General features: G+C 36.8%; 1 protein-coding gene across 2 annotated transcripts in view; it reads right to left on the bottom strand.

Moving 5' to 3' along the window:
- GABBR2 (gamma-aminobutyric acid type B receptor subunit 2) overlaps nucleotides 1-26,447 on the bottom strand; it is a 476,939-nt gene that overhangs the window by 119,847 nt on the left and 330,645 nt on the right. For both annotated transcript variants that reach the window (XM_054057392.1, XM_054057393.1), the window contains exon 13: nucleotides 18,583-18,705. In XM_054057392.1, coding sequence (XP_053913367.1) covers nucleotides 18,583-18,705 — 123 coding nt within the window. The remainder of the gene's footprint in view (nucleotides 1-18,582; nucleotides 18,706-26,447) is intronic.

The following is a 26,447-nucleotide window of genomic DNA, read 5'->3' on the forward strand; positions in this document are numbered from 1 at the left end:
AAGGCAAGAGTCTTCTTTTTAATTCATGTTTACTAATTGCTCTAAAATAGTCCTAAATTCCAAACACACTCCAAAATCTGCAAATTTAATAGCTAGACTTCATTAATGTTTTAAAGAATCTATTCAGTTACTTCTTTGCAGTCTATGTCTAAGACAATAAAAGAATTATTTTTGTATTTTCTTTATAGATGTGCCTTAGGTATGTCCAGGTACAGATATTTTCACACATAGCCACATAGCTTTGTTTTCTTTGCTGGACTCTGATCCAAAAGAAGAACAGTCTTCTGTTCCTCTTCTCTTTTTTTCCTTAGATCACCCTAACCTTCACGCCTGTTTCTCATGGTTTTGGCCAAGAAAGGTCAACAGAAAAGGGCTTCTTGTTCTTCTACGTCAGTAGTGTTTACAGGCGGCCTTATCATTCACAAAAGTTTAAAATATTCTGAATCATCCCAACATTAAATTATTAAAAACCAAAAAATGTAGTTCTTAACCTGTTTTATGGGTTAATCTACCATTATATAAGCAAATAAATTTTTAGTCCTTTCTAGTGCTTTTATGCATAGCTTAAATAAGGATGTATTCTCAGTGAGCTGAATATTGTGCGAACATATAACAGAGCCTATGACATAGGATGTAGGACTGCAACCAAACAAGTTTGCTTTGTATGAACAGCGATAAAACACCTGGTAAGGTACATAAAACACAGAGAAAAGGATGTCTTAAGAACACAATTCCTATATCATAAGGCAACCACACCCATAATTATTAATACAACAACTTGGAAAATAAGCTTCTTTTGAGGAAAACATAGATGAAATTAAATTTTATCCTTTACAGCAAATGTATAAGTAATGTCTTTAACTATCTGGATCCAAAAGAAAAATTTCCTGCAACTCTCCTGCACCCACTACAAATATAAATCATCAATGCAAATTTTCTTTTAACTAGCATGTTTTACAAGGTGGAGAGAAAAAAAAATGTCCAGCACCTACACTTGGCACTTTCCCCGAGACACACATACATGTTTCTCCCCTTTATCCCTCTAAATCACTGTCAGGTTTCGAATAGCAACAAAATAATAACTGGCCACTTGCTCTAGCTCTCTCCCCTTTCAAATCTGGAAAACAAAGGAAGATAGTACAAAAATGAATAATGATTTGCTAAGCTTTTTTAGATTTATGAGTTGAATGTCAGCTGCTAAAATCGTATTTTTTTTTCCCAGACTTAAAAAGGGAAACATCCTGGGAAAAGTTATAGGCTGAATAGGCTAATAACTTGGTATCTCCCTTGTCTGAATCGCCCCCAAAGACTAAATTAAAAGGTCTCCGTGTAAAAGAAGAAGAACCTAAGATCTACAAAGTTGCCTTTTATCACATTCTTGAACTTTTATAATAATTTACTGAAGGTAAAATCAGAGTCAGGCTTGATTTAAAAATGGCACACACATTTGACTCTTCTCCAAATGAATGAGAATTTGATGTCTTAAATGACATACTAAAATCCTCTTGCCATCTGAAGTTGAATACAGAGGGACCTATTTAAATTGTAAAATTTCTTTTCACTTCAGGATGTCAGCATGACACTGTAGTTAACAATGAGGACTGTTGGAAGTGCAGAAATGCAAGATGTAAGGGGAGGATGTTCACTTACAACTCAAGTTTCTTGGCTTGCAGCTCAGTCCATTTCCCATTAGATCTCAAGGTAGGCAATATGGCTCTTTTCTTCTCTACCTGCTCCAAAACATGGAAGATAATTGCTTTGTAATGAAAGCAATTAGCTTAAAAATGATGTTATTTTCTACAAACTTGACAGCTGTAAGAAGTTGCAGCAATATTTGATGGTCAACATGAGGTTCATTCGCCAATGTACTTATTAGTTTGCTTCAAACACAAGGCTGAAAGTATTTTCCTTTAGTCCCTTCTCATGATTCACTTACAAAGTTCCCAACAAAAATTAGAGTACACTGCTCCTAGTTAAAAGGTGGCAGCTCTTTGCTGAAGGATTGGTTGCCACTAACACTTCTGTCACACAGTTGGAAGCACCTTAATTCTGAGCTTAGATGAACATGCCTCTCTTTCACCAAAGGTTAGACAAAATGTGAAGAGCAGTTTCGTGCGAGCACTGACACAAGTCTGTCACATGTAAGTCATATATTTTTTGTAGTTTGCTTCATCTGTTTTTTTTCTATTTGTTTTTACAATGTGCTGTGACATTTTGACAAATTCAAAGCCCTAACAGTAACAGTAAGTCATACAGCCTTCTTACGTAAAATGAAAATAACTATTTCAAATAGGTTAAATATATTTACACACACATATAAAGAGGTTTTGAGGTTTCCAGATGTGTATTATTCCACACCAGACTACTGAAAAGTAGCTGTGATCTAAAAGAGACTTTATTTAGCCATGCTTTTATTTCTCTGCATTTAGTACAGCCTTTTACTTTCCTAGTCAGCAGCATGCCACCTGCTCTTTCATTTCCCCAAAGTAGGTCAGCAGTCAGCCATCAATCTTTCATCTTCATTACAGCTAAACCCTAAAGCCTGAGGCAAATGAACCATTTTAAAGGAGATGCAGTGATAGCTCTGGTATTCTATCTCTTGTGTTAGCCATTTGTGGCTGAAAAAAACATGACAAAATCTAGATGAAGCTAGGCAGCCTTTAACTGGAAAAAATAACGGGAGTGAAAGCAATTTTCACAAATTCTTTGTAAAAATCTGATGCAAAGCTCATAAACACAGAAACATGGATCCAGCCTTCATGTCCTATAATCCCCTTCATATATTTACTAAATTCTGAAATGTTAAATTATTACCTTCCTACAATTCTAGATCTTCCATTAATCTACTGCCTTAAAAACATCTTCTCACTTCCAGCTTCTGTTTACTCATGATCAATTTTTAGCTATTCTTTCATGTGTCAGCACTGACATGCAGTTTGAATAATTTGTCTTCCCTCCCAGTCTTTAATATTCCTAGAAAATTAGATATAGTAATAATTTCTCCTCCTAGTACCAATTCTGCAAAATTAAGCAAACTGTACTTTTCTAGACTTCTTTAATAAGAGAGGTGAGCTGGTTTTTTATTAACAAGTTTTTTGCATGAACCCATTCCTCTACAAATTATTTTTTTTTTATTAGAGGTGACTAGTGTTAAACAAAACACCATCATTCAAAATTTTTTGTGGAAATTAATTTTTTTGTCTAATATCTGCACATATTTGTACTGAACCTTCAAAGCCCTTTGCTTTCACACAGCACTTCTCTTTCTCTAAGTCAATGAAGCACAGTGAAGTTCAGTGAAGCACTGAACAGTTTTCAAAAATACAGGTATCTGACAGTTTCCCCAGAGAGAGGCAACAGCTCAGTGAATGTTTCTTGAACAGTGAAAGACTAGGCAGGGTGAGGTGGACAAGAAAGAGCTTGAAAACAACAAAATGAAGGAAGAACACATGAAGAACATGCATGTAAATGCCTGGTGGATGGGGCGAAGAGAACAATAGATGAAGTGTTCACACTTTTTCTGGGAAGTCAGCATGATAGAGCATCTCTTTGATGTGCCTGTACACCAACGCATGCACGCAGCATGGAGAACAGACAGAATGCAGGGCTGCATCCTCGTTGTGGTCACAGAGATGTGGTGGGAAGGCTCCTGTGACTGGAGTGATGCAACAGATAAATAGGAAGGAACAGGCTGAGAAGGGAAAAAAGGAAAGTTGCTCTTTACATGAGATAGCAGTGGGAACACATTGAGCTCTGCCTTGGGATGGATGATGAGCCAGTCCAGAGCATATGGGTTAAGATTAGAGTGTAGAACAAAGTGGTTTATGTTGTGGTTGGTGTTTACTACTCACCACCTGATCAGAAAGAAGTTGATAAGGCTGTATTCAGACAACAGGGAAAAACCTCCATGTTTGCATATCCTGCTACTCATGGGGGACTTAAACGCCCAGGTATATGCTGGAAAGACTGTGGACTACATTGATGAAAAGTTCCTGACATAGGTGATGGATGATCTGATGAGAGGAGGCACTCTCCTAGATGGGATACAAAGGCAGAAGTGTTGGAGGAGGAGAGAGTTGGTAGCAACCCTGGTGGCTGTGATCATGAGATGGTGGAGTCTGTGATCCTGGAAGGAGGAAACGAGGCAAATAGCATGCCTAGATTACAGGACAAGCAACCCTAGGTTACAGGACAGCACACTTCGGACTGCTGAAGGATTTTCTTGGAAGGATCCCAACAGGAGATAAAAAGCAGACATGGAAAGCTGGTTCACTTTCAAGAATCACCTCCTCCAAGTATAAAAATGGACCATCTCTACTTGGAGAAAATCAAGTAACAGCAGTAAAAGGCCTGCACGTATGAACAAGGAACTCCTGACTCAAGTAAGACCTAAAAAGTAATTGTACAAGAGGTTAAAGCCAGGACAGGTGAAACCAGAGGAATATAGTAACACTGCATGTGCAGGAATGAGATTAGGGGAGCCAAAGCCAATCTGTGGTTAAATCTTGGGTGAGACATGAAGGGTGACATGGAGGACTTTTGCAGGTCTATCAACAGCAAAAGGGAGGTTAAGTAAAATGAGGGCCTACCACTGAATGGGATAGGAGACCTGGTGACAAAGGACATGAAAAGGATGAGGTATCCAATGCCATCTCTACTTACTTCTTTTTTTATAATTCCTTAGACTTGGTTTGCCTTTTTAACCCCTACCAAGCATGAGGATGATGTTTGCCTATAACTATGTACTACCGTATCAAGATCCTACAATCACCTGGGATTTATCTACACTCAGTTTCATCTATAATTTAATTTTCACTGAAAACAGAAATGTTGCTTGGGATTTATTTTTTTGAAATCAATGTCATATGGACTTGTGAAAATGACTTGTCAAAGTTCATAATTTTAACTGCTTAAATAATTACTTCGATCATTTCTGATATGACTGTCATTTCAGATTAATTAAAATTTTATTAATTTACTAAAAAAACCTCTCAAACGCTGGCAAAATAGGAACAATATGCAAATTATCACACTTCTGCCCCTGCAGTGATCTTCACTATCTTGTTTCAACCTAATTCTGTTGTAATGCCATTTCTTAGAATGTTGTTTGATGATTCGCCATCACACATACATTTCCGTCCTGAATGTGTCTCCACAGTGCTTTAACTGGCTGTTCTTTCTTCTATATTAGTACATGCAAATGAAGAAAATGAAAAAAAACTTTGCTTTAAAACTTTGCTTGCAGCATTATTGTAAGATTAAACCCCAATGAAAACATTAAAGATATGCGTCTTCAACCTATATAAGAAAGCTGAAGAACTCCTCCACATTGACAGTAAGAAATTTTCATTTTGCTTTCATCTGCTGCACAAAATTATGTGCTGGTTCAATGGTATTATTGCAAATAGAAAATTCCATAGTAGATTACTTTCTATCATTAGCTCTACAAATTTGTGATGTCGGTGTTCTGTTCCACTTGTATTTGCAATAGTCCCACAAAATAAGAGGGGTTTAATCAAAGCTGTTAGATCAAAATTCCTTTCTGCAGAGAAGTAACAAGCACACAGAAATCTATAAGAGGGGAGATATCCAGCTTTTTGCCTATCACAAGCAGAAACGTGTCTTTTCACTTATATTTCAGTTCTACACCATTCCATGAGAGCTTCTTCAAAGTCACATTCAAGACTGCCAGAAATCAAAAGCGACTCCCTGCTCTTTCTCTGTGTCTCTTGGAAAAATACACGTACAACAAGTTTTAGAAAAAGGAGAAAGGAGAAAAGAGTTGACTTTGACTAGACATGGGGCCATCAGAGTTATCCCTGACTAGATACCAGAACCGAAACATCAACAGTCAACACTTAATACATATGTATATATAAAGACACACATTCATTCAAATATATAAATATACACACACATCTATGTGCAACACACTGAAATTAAACATTTAGAGAGGCATTTCTTTACAAATATGTGCCTTTTGGAGTACCTAATTTTGTAGCACACATCAGAAGAGATTCTTCTGCTAAGAATTAGACAATATTTATTTATTAATGAGGAATTACACAAAGGCAGGCATAATGATTTTACACTATAAGAAAGGTATTTCCATAGAACACACATTCTAGCCTTGTAAACCCTAAGCTGATATAATACTAGTAATAAAGGAACTACCAACTGCATTAGAAAGCAATAAAGTATCCCAGAATAAATCAAAATTATTGAATAAAGCAGCAATACTAAAGAAATCAGTACACCAAGACACTTACATCTGAAATGTTATCTGAGATAACTAGGATTCCTTTATAATATAAACATAATATGGAAGTTGATACAAAAAAAAATATGTATTGGAGAAAAGAACATTACATGAGAAAAATTAGATGGCTAATACAGATGTTCAAAAGCAAGTAGTTGAAAGACAAGACAGTTTCTTTAGATGTTCCTGAAAATCAAGCAAATGGATCCATGACATTGCTGGAGTCAAGATGAGAAGCAAGAAAGAAGAGTGAAGATTCAGCATTTTCTGGTGAACAGAATGTTGACAGAATTCCTACATCAGATCTTTTTTTTTCAGGTAACAGAAATTAATTATTCCACCAAGACTAAGAAAATTTTGAATAGAATTATATATTAAGTATTCATAATATATGTGCAGGAGTAACATTGCTGCTTAGTTGTCAAAAATAAGTTAACAAAAAATGTAGTTTGACAAAACCCAATGAAAATGTATTGTCATACTGGTTTTGAAGTCAGAGTACTGAAGGGCTTACTGCTGGTCCTACATTTTAAAGGCTGTTAACGGACATGGTATGAGAATGATGTCTAGGAATATATAGAAGCATTTTTGTAAGCTGTAAGATTACTTCCCTCACAGAGGAAGAGACTTGGACACAGACTTTAGAAGCAGTGGCGTAGAACAAGTAGACAGCTGCTGCAGATCATAGAAGAGGACCTGTGAGGTGCAGTACTCTTGCTGCCTACCAGCCTATACAAAGAGGAAACAATGCATGCTGCATAAACTACCAGCAAAAAAGAAAAAAAGGAGGGCTGCTAGGCAGCTACATCTCTAGGGAGTGCGTCTTTCCCTTTATAAGGCACTAGTTCCACATCTTTTGGACAATCAGTGACAACAGCAAGCTCAGCTCTCCCCTGCCCCCTTCAATCCTCTGTGTCTGTTCTCAGCTACCTTTGGCCACCTACCCAAGACTTTCACCTTAGGTCCCACCCCACCCTCATTCACTAGGAACTCACTCCACTGCTTTCACATAAGTTAGTAAACATTTGTATACGGTTCTCACGCAAAACCATTAAATCAGATCTTACTGGGAAGCCTTGAGTTGACTGTGCACAAGCACAGCAACACCAGCCTGGTGGCATTTAAACCATGTCCACCTGCAGACAGATCACTGCCAGACTTTAACAGCTGCTCCTATGTAGGTACTGATATAAAGCTGTGCCTACCACAAGTTTGCTCTCCTCTCACACAGTTTTATTAAAGACCTGCAGATTATGGTAGTGAAAGTGAGCATGAGATAAAACTCGGTTAGTACGAGGAATGTTGATACAGGAAAGAAAAAGAATTACAGGAGAGTGAAGAAGCACAGGAGGAAGGCATGCCCTTTCCAGAGTACAGATGCAGCTGCTGGAGGTATAACAACAAAGACAGGTTGAAAAGTAGACTTTAGAGTGATTCAGGCCATTATAAAGCAAAGATCTCCCACTTTTATAGCTTTTAAGAATATATGTCATTGCAGCATTACCAGTGCATATTGGTCCCATTATCAGTGTGGTTAACAGCTATTATGTCTCTTCTCTTTTATCCTGAGAGAGAGAGGAACATACAGCAGGATTTTTTAAAATAAAAGCACATATGCATAAACACATTGTGCTGGATATTTATGCTGAAGAGAGCTAATTCAGAAACAAACCTTGCTTTTCTAGAAGTAAGGAGATTTGTGATAATCTGCAATTCTTGTAGAAAAGTTCATTAATTCATTCTGGCAGATCTCAGAAAAGCTTTTTCCTACTTACATGTGAAATATACATTTCAATTTTTAGAGCATACTTATTATAGAAGAAACAACTTTACCTTCTGAAGTGAAGTGATCTCTCCGTACATAAAATACAGACATCCAGAGGCCTTGATCTACTATTGTATGGGAAACTGAAGCAAAGAATGGCCTATGGCACTTGCAGAAAATATCCTGTGCTGGCAGTAACATTTTTTTTTTAATAGTTTTCAAAATATCTGTATTTTCATGTCCACATATATTACATTGGATTTGCATACAACAAGGTATAAATAACCAAGACTTCATTGGTTTGCCAGGGTGGAACATTGTCTTCCAGGTCTAGGTACAAATATGGTATAGTATTACTTACGAATGCTGCTCTTTAAGGGTGCTTAGCACCAGTGAGAAATCCAGGGGAACTAACTAATAGAGTGAAATGACCTGTGGTGCACAGATAAAGAAGATGGCTTTGTGTATGGAGGTCATTCTTCAGGCCCTCTCCCCACCAGAATAAAGCCTGTTTTACATAGGTTAAGTTTTCAGCACTCTGCCATCTGCTTATTGTCTGTGTGCGTGCCCATGCTGTCTTGCTAGTTCACCAAGTGCCTCCCTGTATCTGGTAGAAACAGGAGTGCTACACACAGCACGTTGCCTCTAAAGTAGAAGTACTTCAGTACCTATTAGGTCTGAGAAGCACTGAAGTGGTTTTAGTGCAAAGCCAAGGTGCCTCTTTTAGATGAGAGCATTGCTTGATGGTCAAGCACTGCATGAAGATCTAGTGGCAGCTGTCTAGAGGGCTTGCTTCTCCCCGTTAACAACAGGACTAATCCATCCTTGCCAATTAAGTGTTTCAGTACAATGACTTGGCCAGAACTCAGGACATTCCAGTGAATGATACTGACTATAGTTACTCATAAGTTGAGACTTGCCTTCTCCATAAGATTTCTCACGACTAAAAGTATGTCAAAGGCGTACCAGGATATCTCGGGTGTGTCTCTTCAGTATCAGCCAATTAAATATTAGAAGGAACAAGGGAATAATCTTTCCCCAAAGAAGCATTAATTACATTAGTCAATTTGTTATCCTAAATAGCTATTTTAGCACAGATTTAGCCATCTTCAGAAAAGTCCAGTAGAAGGATTTTATTGGTCTGTAGAGCAGCCTCAGCATATTCTTGGTGTAATTAATTATGCTTCATTTCATCTGCTTCAGTATCTGTTTCCAGACACAAGCATTAAAATCCGTCTTTGTCTATAGCTTCCTGAAAACAACAGAGAGATGTTACAGGGCTAGGAAGGGGTGAACACTGAATGCCCAGGACGGAATGCAACAAAGAAGATTAATCAGTTCCTGGAGTCTGTTTTCTAGAATTTTTTCTTAATCAGGCATCGGGGTTTGATAGAGGGAGAGTTTTCTTGTTTGTATATTCCTGTCTGGATTATAATGCCTCTAAATCTTGACATGCAGTTTAATTAAAAATGTATCCAAAGATCCCTCAGACATTTATCTCTGAAAGAACAAGGAAAGAGTATGAGGAGATGAGCTTCTAAGCCCTTGCAGGTGTAGCACTGCTGAACGAATGCTGAACTATCCTGAAGTCAAGTATATTGCTATTTGGTAGTCAGTTCCTGACTGCCAAAAAAGCATCAGTGTTGTCCTACACCATCTCTGTAGCTGTTTGCAGCCTTATAAGGGAGCATAAAATCAATGTTACCTTTGGCTATAGCTTCAGCCTTCAGGGGAATAAATTTGAATGAATGCATCCTATGTATGTGAAGTTTAAAGTGAAGAAATGCCATTGGGCCTATCATATACTCAGCATCTTCGGTGAATAAGCAAAACTGTCACAGTGCCTTCTGTGTGAACCAGCCAGGTATGACTGTTAGATGATACATCCGGTGCTTTTAATAGTGATTAGGTTGTGATTCATTTACTGGTAGTCTCACATTATACATAGCAATTTCAGTAGTGTGGTTACCAAAAGCAGTAAATGGCTGCTTATAATCTGCAAGTACCTAATGACTTTACTGGTATTAGATGGCTGCCATCTGATTTCCTTTCCTGTAACAGTCTATTTCTCTTAGGACTGGGGATTATACCTCGAAATCCCAAAGGGAGAAAAATAGTCTGGATTGCCAAATGCAGTGGGCTGGATGGGTCCTGCTGGGTAACACTGGTGGCTGAGTCTTTAGAACCAGAGGAGCTATGGCAAAGTGTTCACAAAGCAGCAGCAATATGCCAGACGTGACTACGTAACAACAGCACAAGAAATATAATTATATGAACAAAAAAACAGTATCATGATTCCATACTCCAGAGTGATACTTCCACTCTAAGAACCATAATTCCATTCTAATATCAGCATTGCTCAAGCAAGAAAACGTGCAGGCAAAAATATTGAGGTTAATTAAATCTAAAGGTTTTTTAGGAGAGTAGCTAGGATGAGTGGGCTATATGATGACAAATTTAATTCAATTTCAGTAATTGTAAAGCCATTTTCACTTAAAACCAGTGGAACTACTTACACATTTTCTAGGGGTCTTAATTAGTGCATAGAAGTGATCTGGGAATCACTTTGACAGTAAAGTCCAAACTTATGTCTAATGATGTACAACAGAGAAAAAGAATACACTAAACATAAAGAACAGGATGAATAATAGATAAAACCATTACACGGGTCTTCTAAAATATGCAATATTAGTCATACCAAGTAAAGAGGATGCTCTAGGGTTTCTATGTCATAGGAAAAAAGAGCTTGGTAAGACTAAGACTGTCTACCAAAGAGAGAAGAGGAAAATAAGGATGCATAGTAAACACATGTGAAATAATGAATGGTACCGCAAAAGAAGACGTGGAAGATTCCATTCTTTATCCCGAAAAGAAAAAAATCATATGCTCAGTGGGACTGAAAAACAATATTTCCAAAACTGAAAAAGGAAGTTCTTCCTACAGCACCTAATTAGCAATTACACTAAAATGTGAAAAGCCAGCGAGAGTCAAAACTAACTGACATTTATAGGAATAACAGAAATATTCAAATAGTGGACGTATAACAGTGTTATAACATATATACAGCTGTACATTTGAAATCAGTATTCATTGTGAATCACGGCTGAAAACGTAAGCGTGACAGATGAACTCTCAGATATGCACTACACGTTTCTAGCATCCACCTCAGAAATTATTTGTGCCAGCTATAAGCTGTTAAACCAGGCAAATTGCAAGTCTGGTCTATTATAGTCGGTCCTGTGTTCCTGAAGTTGGGAAGTAGCATTTATTGGGAAGTGAGTAATGAATCCAGAACTAAAATTTGAATTGCTTATTGAAGAGGAATAAATACCAGCAAGCCTCATCTTAGTAAGTAGCTGAAGCAGCAGCCATTCATCCTGCCATTTTGGAACTGACCCTGCCCTATTTCTTTATTTTTGCCAATTTGATATGAGTTTCCATGGCAACAGAAGCAGAACTAGCCACCAGCTGAGTCAATCTCAGCTGCTGGCTCCCAGTTCTCACTTTTTGTTCCGTTTCCTTGGAAACTGATGTCAATCGAGAAAGAGAAGTAAACCAGCTTTCGCTCTTTAATATTTACTCTTTCTTTGGACCTGCTCTAGATCCTTTGGGCTGGTGGAAGGTTTGCAGTTGACTCTAATGGCTATTCATTCTCCTCCTCTCTGGAATGGCTGCCAGCCACCAGCGAGCCCCAGCAGATGCAAGTAAGACTTCTCAGTTTCAGCTACTGCTGGCGGGCCTCCTGCTGTGAGCTACAACGGCAATGTTTGAAAGCAAGCTACAGATTTCGGGAGACATTTGGCTCCCACAGTCTGTAATACTTCAAATTGGAAGGAAAGAAATTAAATTTATTTAAAAAATAGTAGGGGAAACAGATGGGTGTAATGATACTTGGAGAACAAATTGACTAACAAGCTCTGACCTGCATTAGGCTGAACACCCCCAGAAACTACTTCAGCCAATTATATTCTTCATTTCATAATGTAGGTTTGACAAAGTTCTTTCTAATCCAGCTGCTGGATGATTGAACAGTACAATGTAAACAATACACCCTAAACAAATCTGTTTATGCATATATACAAATGCATATATACAAATGCATATATACAAATGCAGAAAGAGAAAAAGAATATGATCAGATTATTTCAAAACAGCAAAGAATCTACATAATTCTACTTGAACATGTGAATTTGAACCAGACATATTTACCAATTCCAGACCTATGTTACTTCCATAATTTTCTCATGTGTATACAAACACACAACTCCCCCAAACCCTCTGTACATAATTTCGGGCCAGAGTATTTTTCAGTTGTTACAGCAGCAGTGTCATGACTGAAGACAAGTACTAGGAAAAAACAATCTTAAAAGTTGCAAAAAAACATATTTCAAAAGAATATTAAAGAATATGAAAGAAAATAATGCAGGCAACTAATCTAGGACTTAAGTAAAATTTCAAATGAAAATGGTACTCAATGTACATCTGTACAGCTGAATCTCAGTTTTCACACATCTTTTACTTAAAAATGCACAGACAAATCAGTTTCACAAGACAAAACGTTGTCATGAAGAAAAATTTTATATTTGGTGGCTTCTGCTCCTAGTTAACTAATATAACTATTAGGGTATAGCATCGTGCTCACCTTGGACATGCTTTTACCCTTCCTTTCCTTTCACACCTAACATATCAACTTTTTTTTTTGAGTTTTCTTTACATCATATCCCAGTTAAATTCAGATACTCAAGAATAACATTTGTTCCTCCAGTCTCGCTGCACTTGCTTCCATCTGCTGAGAGTATACTCAACATCTTTGGGCACTTGCAGAGTTGTGTCAAGTCAGCTAACATTGTAATTTTGTTCTGGGTTAGTTATTTGAATGAAAAACTTAGGCAGTTTTAGTTGCTTTATGTCAGGCTTGTTCTGCTTTATTCAAAAATATGAAAGACGTGCTGTATTTACCTAGTCTGCTTATGGGTTTCCTCTAGCTGAACTTAAAATCAAAATCTAAAATCCCTTCTTCCTCTATATCAGTAAGACTTCGCATAGCAAATGAGACAATAATCTCTAGGTTTGCTGCTGCAACTGCAATCAGAAAAGACCATTTCACTTTATGGTAAGTTTGCAGCATTCCTCCAGAATTCTTTCAATCAGCCCTCATTTTTACTCTCTGGAATAACTCACTATGACCACTAAATTTTTTTCATCTCATCATCCTCTTCCTCTTCTGCTGAACAACACAGATCCTAGCAGAGGCTGTGACTTGTCCTGAAGAACTCTACAGGCTAGCTCCCTCCTTCCTGGAAAATGAACTTTTAGTTATCCCTTAATCCATTTCCCTTTCTAAAGAATTTTATATCCATTTGACAGCTCCTCTCTTATTCCATGACTATTTCATTTCCATAAAAGCCTTTGATGAAAGAAATTGTTGAGTCCTTTCTAGAGACCTAGCAGGCTATGCTAGCTTCAGTTCACATGCCTGCTAACTTCTTCAAAGAACTTCACTGAATTTTTGAATGATTCGTTCCTTCACACACTCCATGCCAACTGTTCCTCAATGTAGCATATTTACTTCTAATTCCAGTTCTGGTTATAGGTTTTATAAATTGGCCTGTTACAGACATTAACTTACAAGTCTGAGGTTTCCATTGTCTTGAAAACACGACAGAACATTTTCAACTTTTCACTCAGATATCAAAGCAGTTTTGACCTAATGATAACATACTGCTGTCAGTAGTCTGACTATTACACCTTTTTATTGCTTTAGAAAACAATGTTTCCAGTGATTTATTTCTGATCACTTTCCCTATTCCTACCAGTTACTCCAGTCACTCCTCAGTGAGTTCATCAAAAGGGTTCCTGCATAGCAATCTCCACAACTTCTTCCATAAAGAATTTGGCTGAACAAAGTAGCAAAGCAATCATTTAATCACTCTAAATGACCTTGTTTTCTGCAAGTAATGCTCTTACATTCTGACCAGATATTGTCCCCAAACTTCCTGCTATTGATATTTAGAGAAAGATTTATTATTCATTGTTTTGCCTTTCAAGTTTTTTTTTTTTTTTTTTTTTTTGATTGCTGTACTGTGTTCTACATTTAATTTACCAGACTTTTTGATCCTTTCATTTTCCTCATTTGGGCACAACTTTGTTTTTTTGAAGGATGTCTTCATGCTGTCTCATCATGCTGAGTCTCTTCTTTTTCAAGTCTTGCTGTGTGGCATGTATTTACTCTGTGTCTCAAATACGGTATTTTTAATACTCTCTAGACCACCTACAAAGGTTTAACTCTCTACAGTATCCTCTTCAAAGTGTCCTTAAGAGGCTTCTTCAGTTTTATGTTGTTCCCTGTTCTGAAGCAGAGTAGCACTCCGCTGATCTTTTTTGGTTGTTGTTGCTTCTTCGGGCCTCTCAAAACTAAGAACATTCTGTTTACATCTACATAAAAGTCCTTCAAACATCAATGCGTTGGAACAGATTCTGTATCCTCTTCAGAATGAAACGAAGGGTTATTTCTCTTTTCATGTGTTATCTAATCCGTTGAATTACGAAGCAGTTACTGCTCCTAAACGAGTTACTCTGAGCAGCACATTTGTCCAGTTTGCATAGACCTTTTTTTGCTCTTGCAATGTATATTACTCCCTCAGTAGTATTACTCCATCAAGGAACATAAAGGATGCTGCCCTAGATAAACATGTTTTAAAATTATCCAAGAAATATTTGCATCCAATATGCAAAGTATTACTTTTATTGAGTCTAATACTAATGCAAGACCTCTTTACCTTGAGAATTATAAAATCTAGTCCATCTCCCCTAGTAATCAAGTTCTTATTTATTAAACACTGCCATTGGTTGCCTTACGTGGACACGGTGATTCCATCTGTGTCATAGGCCTGGGAGAAGACAAGCTAGCCAGAGGCTTTCAACCTAAACTAGAGTAAAAGAAGTATTACACCACTGCATTAGAAGCAAGAGGTGACTGTGACCGTATGTCTACACACAGACTTCACTGAAGTGTAGCAAGTTCCTAATTCAATTATGTCATGGGCTGTTGCACAGGAGAACAGATTCCACTTTGTAAAGGATTTTGCTGTTTCAAACTGTGATTTCATTCCAACATAGGTATACCAGTGAGCAACTGAAATTAGAGCAAGCTGGTTTCCTATGTATTTTTTGTCTTGCAGCCGGATTCTCTGTGTCTAATTAAGTGTGAAGCTCTCATAGCACGTCATTTATAAAGTTTGTCTTTTGACAGAGAGGTAAATTCACTCTGAAACACTCCTCTTAGGGAAAACACTACTAGAACCTCTCTTCCATACAGCTGGCTGTTGCCATCAAATCTGTTGCAGTGCTGTGTCCTTAAGAGCTGTATCTACATTGTGTGGTTTGACTGAGACTGGCAAACAAAGTTTGCTAGGCAGCAGGAAAAAGAAACCACAAAATACCCTTGCAAAAAACATTGCCTTCTTAAAAAACAGGGCAAGATCCAGATGGTTGGAAAAAGGTGATAGAGCCTTGCCACCTCTTCCACAGCCACATAAACAGAAGCACTGTAATTCCTCATGGCCTGTCAAGTACAAGAGCCTGACCAACAAGATAGGGAGGAAGGATGTACTCCAGTTCACACGACTAGGAGAAACTTAGTCTGGCAAGAACCTAGTTGAGATCAGATCATAACTACAAAGCATTTTGATTACAACAAAAAAAAAGTGAATTACAATTAAAAAAGCAAATTCCAAGGTCAGCCTAGAAAGAAGCTACTGAGAAAAATTGATTGACCTCTTCACTATTCTGAAACATTAGCAAAAGGAGAAATGTTAAAGCTGGTGTGACAAGTGAAGCACATGAATAGAGGTAACATTATGGACTAATTCCCGTTTCTTATACTGCTGCTTGAAGCTGAGAAGTATTTTGTGTTAGAAAATGCTTTTGCATTTTGTGAGAATCAAGCCTACAGTAGGCAATACAAAAGTGGTCAGAACGCCAGACACAAGTCTGAAAATTGACAGACCCAACATCCCATCTGATTTCTACTCTCAGAGATGGAGTCACCACCAGTGTCTTTACTTCCCTTCCCATCCTCAGTTTTTAAGACATTGATAGCTTGACTTTATGAACAACTCTGGAAAAGGAGTCTGGATTTTTAAAGTGCTTGATAACTTGCTGGTGTTGGTATTCAAATGAATTGTTTTGTGAACAATGCCAAACAGCAAAAGACACTGTCACTTTTTAGGCTCCTTGTCCTTGTTATATTGATTGATGTGTTTATGAAGACACAATTAATAAAGGATCATCCAATATCATCCAAATGCAGAACTTGCACATAGGAAGCCAATGAGTAACTGAGATAAAATATCCCTTTAAAATTATTTCATAAAAGCAAGTGGGACCAGAAATATAAGTGACACAATATTCCTGAAATAAAGCAGAAATTTGCCTTAGTAGTGTTTACTACGTGATATGTACTTTTCCAACACACAAAAGATAATAACTGCTCAGGCAAGCACAACTAAAGAATTCACCATTGCAGAATGCATTTTAAAGGCCTAAAATCAAAAAAGCAATTAATTTTTTTTTTTTTAAGAAAGGCAGATACAATTGTAAGTCACTTTTTCACAAAGGAGTTTCTGAGACCTGAAGAGGTTTGCTTCAGAAAAGCAAATTGCAGTTCACCTCACTGCTTTATATATGCTAAAAACATGTGTGGTATTTTAATGACCAAACTTGTTTATACAGTATTTTTATTTCCTTCCCTTACCAAATCTACTAACTAAAAAAACCATTCTGCACAACCTACAGTCACAGCAAAGAGCTCTAAGAGTAACTTTAGGTAAATTCTATACTAAGTGCCCAAAACATTACACATTCTCGTGTGTACATTCAACGAATGTGAGTTTGCACATGTGGGCTTACATAGCACCCAGAGAATGCAAGTTCTAATACAAAGTTCAGGCAACTGGTGTACAGCCCTGTAGTCTAAAAGTACCAAATGTGGAAGAAATCCACAAAGTTTTTAATGGTAAACATTACACCGCTGAAGAATATACACTGATAAGTTCAGACGGAAAATGCAATCACTTAAAAGTGCAGTAAACATAATTTTTCAAATATGTGGTATTTACAGTATGATAACTTCACAGTTAGAGCCACTACCTACAGAAATTTCACTAGAGTGATTCTGCTAAGATCAGATATCGGGATCTTTTGTTACGGCTTCCAAGTGATGAGGGAAAAAAGTAGAAGTCCTTCTAAGACGTTATCCACAGCCCTGAAATGAGTATTATTTCAATAGGGTTTTGTGACTGCTCATACACTATATTTGGGGTTATAGGAACAGTAAGCAGATAACAACATGGACAATTGAAATATCAGTTGCAATGCAGCTGGAATGTAATGAACAAGGCTATAGACATGCTGCTGTTGTTCCAAGCTCCACAAACATAGAGTGGAAGTGTCTGCACAGGACAAATGTCACTTATATTTTACATTTTTTATTGACAACTGTAAAAAATGAGGATTCTCTTAAAAAAGAGTTCAAACTCTAGGGAACGATTGACAGGTATCTTTTCAGACTCTGAAGTGATTTCTTGAACAACATCCATTGCAGTTTAGGAAGCATCAGTCTAAATGTTGTCTGTATACTATATGCAAATAAGAAGTAAAACATTATCCTTATAAAACTCCAGAGCTACACTACAAAGTAAGTCCAAAGTGAAAACAATGGAATAAAATATACCTTTTCTTGCAAACATTAACATCAGAAGAGAAAACTACTGGTTTTTTTCTTACTGATTGCCAAGTATTGGAGAACAGAATAAAATTTCTGCATTGTCCTCATATAATCTAGTTTTCAGAAATCACTAGTTTCCAGGTTGGACATGATGAACTCTCAAGTGCTGCTAATCTGCATACAAATAGATTTTTTTTTTCCCGTTTCTGCATTGTTGTTGCCATGTTTTTTTGCTGTCATTTTGTCCGGAAAGCTCTACTTCTAGAAACCTACCAGATTGCTCAAAAATTTGTACAGGTAGTACTAAGCTATTACCTCCTTCCTATCAAAATTTCTAGCATGACCTTTCTGGGAATGACATTAAAATAGGAAGAATGAGTATGTGTGTGTGCACACACTATTACTGAAAATAAATACAGCAGTAGGTAACATAATTCCTAAACATCTCCACAAATAATGCAGTCTAATCAGTGACCTCTCCTGTACTTGAATGAGCTCTTACTAAAATCTGCTAATGGGTTCTGATAATCTATTATTTATGCAACAGACTCTAATAGAGAGTCTTAGCAGAGGACACTCCTGTGTTTGCAACACTTTCATCTAACATCTTTCAGGAGTGACAGAAATGTGGCACCTTCAAATATAGAAACAATTTCTTTCGGCTACAGTTATTTAATTTCTATTTGCTTTTTAAAAAACAGAAAGCTTCTTCCCCCCAAATACAAAGCTTGACCTGCTTTCATATAACCTAATGCATCTTTAGCTTGGTCTTACAGAAAGCTGTAGATATTGATATGTAACCATAAGCATTTCTTGGGCTTGAGGACATACCTCCATGTTATACTTTTCCACTGTCCTTCTCAAAGGATCCACAACCTGCCAGCAAATCAGGATGCAAAGATCAATCAGTAGCATCCCTCCAACTATCACCAGTAGCTTCTGGTCTTTAATGATCTGGAGAGACAGAAAAAAAAAAAGAAAAAAAGAAAAAAGGGGAGATTCCCATGAGCCATAGATAAATCCCTGCACAGCTTTATTCCTACATTGGGAAAAAACACAGGTTGCTAATAAAAGTGGTTTTTAACAATGAACCAAGAAATGTTTCAGAAATATCAGAAGATGGATGCAAGAAGACACAAATTATTTCAGTTCACTTCACAGTTATTGGAAGTATCTAAGGTGCATTCTGACCTCTAAAATTTTTTTGAGGACTCTTAAATATTAATATTGAAGTCTAGATTTAATATTAACTCCTGGAAAATGAAAAAAAAATAGTCTAGAGAGTCACTATTATATTTATGTATGCAAATGTGGAAAAGTTTATTACATCCCTCAGAATAGCAGGAGTTGAGATAGTTTTCACTAAGATTTACAGTGTTCACCTTTTCATAATCTTCTTAGGTATGGAAAACACTTGCAAGGTATTAAAAGATAAGTTCATTTTTGAGGTTTTGTGTGTGTATAATGTTTGCCTCTGTTGCCCAGGGAGCAGAAAGGGATGATGTATTTTTTCTATATTACAAAGGTTAGAGGCTTTTATGCCCATGCAACTGAAAATACGTTTTTAATTTTGCATGAAATTTAAGTTCAAAAAAAGAAAACAAGAGCTGCTAATAAAAATAACAGGACAATAACAAGACAAACCACGTACTACAGCCTCGTAGAGTTGCATGCAATCTGTATCAGTCCTCTTGTGCCTATGTTATTGCTTTTGAAATTAATATATACTTTTATTACTGATGAACACATATCCATCATTCAAAAGATAGTGCCAAATTGTTTTAACATGGAAAAAACATGTATTTTTTTCCTAGTTTTGGTTCTCAGAAACAATTGGTTTTCCAAATGAATCCGAATGAAATATTCAAAAAATATTAAGCCTGAGCAGCTTAATAAAGTTGGGATTAGTTCAGTTCAATTTGATAAACTTGTTAGGATTTTGAAAAAGCGTTACAAAGCCAGAAGTGTCAGCTAATCTTACTACAGGAGAGGCTGGTATTCCTGCCCAGAATAAATTGTATTTGCATTGAATTCCTACCAAGCTTAAGGAAATGATAAAATGGAACACAATTTGACATAACGTAAGAGGAATTTTAGAAAGTTTATTTCATTTTATCTAGTGAGATATATCATTTTGAAAGAAGTTTCTGCAATATTGTGCACCACTGTTAATTTACTAGATTATTTTATAAATCATTTGGAGTAAATCAAGCGTAAAACAAAGGCTAGCAATCAGAATGACTTAAAGGATTTGATGCATTATTTTCATATCCTGAAACCAGTTATTTAAATCTATCATCATAAAGAACAGAAATTATGCCTTCCACATGTTTGCACAAGTAATAAAATAGTATGTCTGTCACATCAGAGATAGCACAGACATGCCTGGAGTGGAAGGGTGGAGTAAAACTGAAGAAGGACTCTTAACCACTGAGGTTACCCGCTGTAGAAAAAGCACATGCACTTTTTAATCTCTTATCTAGTGCTTATAAACAGGACTTGGGTGAAACATACCTAGTACTTCTCATAGCATGAGTGAAGACACTAAGAGAGGAAATAATGGGGAATGAAATCTGAACAGAATCTGGTTTTAGATAAAATTTAGACACCTAACCCCAAATTTATTTTTCTCCCTCTTAAATGGCTAGGTAATTTGTTTCACTGGCATATTTCAGTTAGGCTTTCTTCTTAATTGATGGGGTTTATTTTACTGACGTCTGTTTAACCGTTATGCGTCTAGCCTTTCTCAGTAGCCAGTGGGCAGAGGCAAAAGCCTTCAAAATTTATCCCATTCATTTTGGGTACAACTCAGAATCAGAAAAATCAGTGTCCTGAAACATGTCCCTCCCTTCCTCACGATCTCCCCCCAGCTAAAAATACATAGATCTGCCAGAAATGTGTCCGTCCTCTATACGGAACCATAAAATTTTCCTGTAAAAAAGCCCCAAACATCAGTAATGATGCCTTCTCTTATCTGTCTAGTGAAAATAGTGAACATTTTACCTAGGACAGGTAAAGAATGTGACAACTATCCCATTGTCTTCCAAATTTGTATGGACTGTAATGATATTGAAAGTAGGGTTGTATTAGATATAGATTTACAAACACTCGCCAATACTAACGAAACTGGTGCAGCAATGTCAGATGTAAAACAGTGAAAGAACACCTAAAAGCAACAATACTGATAATCCACTCACTAACAGAGTTAAAGGTAATCTCCTATTAATACTTCTTATTCAGGATCACATTGCTAACTGCCCTTTCCTTGCTGTTGTGCATCTTTTATTTGGATGTGACCTCACACTACAGGACAATATTCACACCTTATTTCATATGTAGGTTTGTTAACCTCTTTGGGGGAGTGGGGCAGTTAATTATTACAATAAAAGCAGAAATATAGCAGACAGTGGAGCTCTTCCTTGGATACCTTCTGGAGCACTTATTCCTGTGTTACATTGTGAATGGCCCTTTTCTGGACAGAAGGAGAGAGGTGCATAACAGCAGCTGTCACTGGCAGCAGGTGTTATTCATCCCTCTCTTCTGCCAGACAGCCAGGAGGAAGGCAAGTAAAAGAAATCCCATAAGACAACCTGAGGAAGCGATCTGTCCTACTGTAATGAGCTCTGTAAAACACAGTGCTTCCAATGCTGCACGAAGGGCAAGCAGGGTGAAAGCCGGGTTCCTGAAGCTGTCCCACTCACCCATAATGACCCTGATCTGTCCTTGGTAAAGCCATTGCAGTAATGCAGCTCTGAAGCAGAACTCTTCATAGAACTGCTATCTTTTCAGAATGAGACATTGAGATTCAATTATTTTTCACTTCTGCTGGTGATAAGCAGTTTGCCCTAACATAAACTTACTCTGAGAAATGCTGCTGGTATATCACTAGCAGCAATTCCAAAAGGTCTGCTGATCTTCCTCCTCCACCCTCAGGAAGCCCAGCTTTCCCTCTCCCCGGCCACCACTCCCACCCACCAGCACTCCTTAAGTTCAGTACATTCCCTCCTTGGGAAACACCAGATGCACTGAAGGAGTCTTGACTCAGATCCTGTGAATCCAACAGTTTGTCTGTCTGACAAAAGAAAGTTATGAGCAACTGAGTCTCCTTACAATTAAATATATCATTCTTCTTTCAGAGGAAGATTCTTATTTTTTGCCTTTTTTTACCCTCCTTCTAGCACACAGCACATCTTTCTTGGGAGAAATGCATGGTAGCTAATAAATCCCATTTTTGTGAGTGCTCCTGACTCCTTGCTGAAGCCAAGCTCTCATACAGCATCTGTGAGTAATATTTTCTACCATCTGTGATTGGATAGGTGAATCTGTCTCATCCTGGCAGATCTGCCCACTGTTAAAAATGTCATTGCTGCCAGTCTGGACTGTATATCTGGATATGAAGCTATCTGTCCTCAAAAGAAATTCACTTCAAACAGAAACTGGTAAGTCATTTTCTCCTCAGCAACATCACTACTGACATCAACATCAACAATCACAATTTTTCTGAAAATTTGTGACCATGAAGACAAGTTCAAGATCAAAGTCCTTATATTCCACAGACCTTGCAGTCTGATCACAGGAAATATAAAATCTATCTAGAGTTTTGGGATAAAGTTTCTGCTCATGAAGCTCTTGGGGATCTTCTAGAATTATCACAGGCCATACTACCTGCTGTGGCAACTTCAACTACCCATTTGGTTATTATTTCACAGATGTTTTGCGAGGCTTTTTTCCATTTTCTTTCTAAAGCACACCCATTGTGTATTGAAGGACCTCATCCTCAACCAATTTATAAGATCAGCTGGCAATCTGGCTAACAACCACAATTAAACACTGCTTTTTTTTTCAGTTAAGACTAAGGCAAACATTTTGTTATCTTTTACTTTATTAGAAACAAATTTTGCAAATGTACATAATATGAACCTTAAAGGTGAACTCTGTTCTAAACCAAGAACAGAGTCTAATCTATGAAGACTTACAATCTTCTCCAGGATGCAATATTAGGTTTGTACTGAGTTCCACAAATAAGTTTCCAGTATGGACTGATAAGTTAATTTCATCCTGTATATTTTTTTTTCCCAGGGTCACTTTCTCTGTTACTGTGAACTTTACCTCCCTTTGTCAGAATAAAATCTCTTTAAATTTAAAGAAGTATCTGTTAAATCTTAGTGTTGTGTTGGTTTTTTGGTTGGTTTGTTTGTTTTCAATGAATTCATAGAAAGATGGCAAGGCTGGGAATACAGCTCTAGCACAGCTGACAGATCTGTCCCTTGCTTTCTGGTACCAGGTGGATAAAGAAAGATAATAACTTTTTTTTTAATTTGTTTTTGTGATTATTTTTTCTGTTTGTTCCTTCCCCACACTCCTGGGATGGAATCTATAGAGAGAAAGTCTCTTTAAAGGACCGTTCTGCGAAGATTCTTAGACCTTATTCCATTAAAGGAATATCACTGACAGCAATTATTGAAGCTTTCAGAAATCTGAAACCAAATTTTTCCTCTCCCTGCTACATAAAGAAACTATGCTGATAAGAGTCCTCCCTCTAAACTTGAGGAGTAAGATTAAAAATAACAGAGTTTGGGTAGAAAAAAAATGATAAAGTCTGCAAGGCTGGAAAAAGTAACCATATAACCACTCCTAATCTTGCCTTCAGGATACTCTCCCCATTGCACAAACTACCCTTTCATTTCTCCCCATATGATTAACTGGGAAACACCTTATGGTTGGTCCCCTACGGCGACTGTGCCAGCACAGGTGGGATGGTGCCATGAGGGGATGATGCAGAGTCAGTGGCAGACAGCTGAACTTTGCCCTACGTGGGCCAGGGCAGATATCTATCTTCGAGCTATTATAGCTATTAATATTTTAGAAAAATATTCTCTAATATATTCTTAATTTCTATTGTGTAATGGAATGAGAAAAAAAGGACTATTGAAAACACATTATGCACTTGTTCCTAATAACTCCACAATGTTTTTTACAACAGCTATTACAAGTATTTCCTATAATAGGTTCTATAATTAGCATTGGGAACATTTTCAGACTGCAATTACAGTAGCTTTAATGAGTGAATGCTGACATTTTTAAAAGCATACTTTGTAGTAGCAAGCTTTTTTTGACCAGTAAGCCACTCATAGTAAAAAGCTAAGCTTAAGACATTTTACTCCCCTTTAATTTGATGAAAGATTTGTATATCCACTTATAAATTAAAAAACAATTTCTTTTCTGTGAGGATCTACTGTGACCCCTGCAGTCTGCGAATTTGATGATTTTTGCTGCTTTCCAGTTTAATGGACTGTGTGGTACAACTAATAATAATGGACAATTGGATATGACTAAAAACATTCTGTTTGAGAATTAAACAGCTACAGTCACTTGCCTGATAAAGCACATTTTTAGAACGTGTCTTCTTTGCTGACTCATGCTCAGAATAATTGTAGAGCATTTTTGGGCATACTCACTCTCGCAGTAAGTGCACTACAAATGTGGATGTGTTGACTCTACACCTTGCTGCCAGGAGTAGCTATACGTTTAAAAAACACCCTTCCTCCTTTCCATTTCATATAAAGAGAGATAGAACTTCTCAGGGATATGCTCCATAGAAGGAGCAGAAGATACAAATTTTAAAGAGATTAGAGAAGGGGAAGGATTCAGTGATAGCTTCAAGAAAATATAAAATTCCTTATCTTTGAAAGCCCGAGACTCCATCATGGCTACAAAGTATTGGAGAATCAGAGAGATGATTGTTTTACCAACATTGCCAATTCAAACTTAGGAAGCACACAGAGCAATATAACACCGTCAGTTTCACAAAACTCCCTTGAAAGGACAAAAATGGAAAACATTGTAATCTTAAAAACCAAAATGGCACTAAAGAAATCAGATATGACAGTGTTAGAACCAACCATTCTTGCTATCCAGTGTTTTGGAGAACAGCCTTAGAAATGGACCTTAGCATTATTTTAACTTCTGCACTCTATTATGAGTAAAGCTGAGTATGCTGCCTTGAGCTGCATATTCCATCACCAAAGCAGGTCAAATTCACCTTAGAGGGAAATGCAACTACTAGCCAAAGATTACATGGGCTATAAGTGTGGAGGATTTCTACCAGGGATTTGAATTTTCATCTATAGTGCTAAATGGGATCTCCATCTTTAGGGAAAAAAAGTGCACAAAACATTTGAATGGTCTGGAAGAAATGCTCTGATTTTGTTTGAGATAACATTAAAATATCTAGGCTTTAATATTTTCTTTAATGAACAATTTTGTGGGAAAGCATACTACATCACTACCAAATAGCTGAGGCCATCAATGCACTTGATTACATTTACAATCCAATTTCAAGCTATTCACAAATAAATTGCCTCATACCATATAGCGACATGTTCTTTATTTCTCTGTCATCTATTAGTCTCATAATACATAGAAATTATGGTTGTAGTACTGTTTATAAGCAGTAACGTTTCACACACAGTTTTCATTGTTTTCACTGCCGCTGAGGTTTAGCCTTATCAAACTGCACCATGCTGAAATTTACATACATAAATTACTTCAAAAGCAGATTTTTCTCCTAGATGTACAGTTCATTAGCTAAACTTCTTTCTGTGACAGGACCTTGAGATTTAGCTTCCCGATCCATATTTATATGAATGTAAATTTTAGAAATGTGATTCCGATTGTTCTCTGGCTGGCATTTTGGCTTATCAGCTCTTATGGAAAACAAGATGCTTATTTTACATCTAAATATGGATTCTAGGATTACATTGTTTATTTTTGAAGCTCTGGACTTTAAATTTATAGTTATAGCTATTTGGGGAAAGAAGTAATAAAATAATTTGGTTTCCTCTCATATTGCTCTAGGAAGTACTGTATCTGTGTATTAATAAACCATGAAGGTGTACCTGAATAATTTACACTGCACTGTAAGTATCATGGATTACTTGGTCCAGTGGTAAATATTCATAATAAAAAAAAAAAAAAATCCCAAACCTAAGCAAATTGCAAAACACTCCTCTTTATTGATGTCAAAGATTGAACAATAATGACGAACATGTCTTTAGGTATCCATATGCTGGTTCATTTTCAGCAGATGGTTCTTAATAATTTGTTGAACTGTTGGTATGGTTACACAAAGTAAATTTTTGAACCTCCTTTTCAGACTTGAGATCTCTCATATATACTTAGTGAAATATTTGTGTATACTAGGGGGTATCCAGCATGCAGCTTTTTGTTAAACATATAGAAAGCTCTAGCTAGATTGAAAAAAATATCCTGGAAAAGTAGAAATATTTACAGTCTGAAACCTGACCTGGAAAAATATTTTAGAGCAGTAGCTACAGAAAGAAATGATTAGTTAATATGATCTACATTTATGCTAATACAGAAAGAACTACACCTACAAAGGCATTTAAGTGAGTAAACAAGATGTGTCCTATGAGGTTCTCACCTAAACCCTCTGTCAAAATAATGTGAAAAACTTTGCTTTGTCTATTTTTAAATGATTAAGATAATGAGCATATCTTTTGAAACAAAACTCTTTAGAACTTCTATGAGAATAATTATAGATTATAATAAATTCTAAATTCCATTTGTGACTTGAAAAACTGTATAGAAAAGTTTATAACCAGAGATTACACTCATGCAATAAACTTTCTCACAGAGGTTTTCCAGTGAGTGCTGGGAATAGCAATAAACAGGGA

This window comes from Cuculus canorus, chromosome 2 (genome assembly GCF_017976375.1).
Source record: "Cuculus canorus isolate bCucCan1 chromosome 2, bCucCan1.pri, whole genome shotgun sequence".
Lineage (NCBI taxonomy): Eukaryota > Metazoa > Chordata > Aves > Cuculiformes > Cuculidae > Cuculus > Cuculus canorus.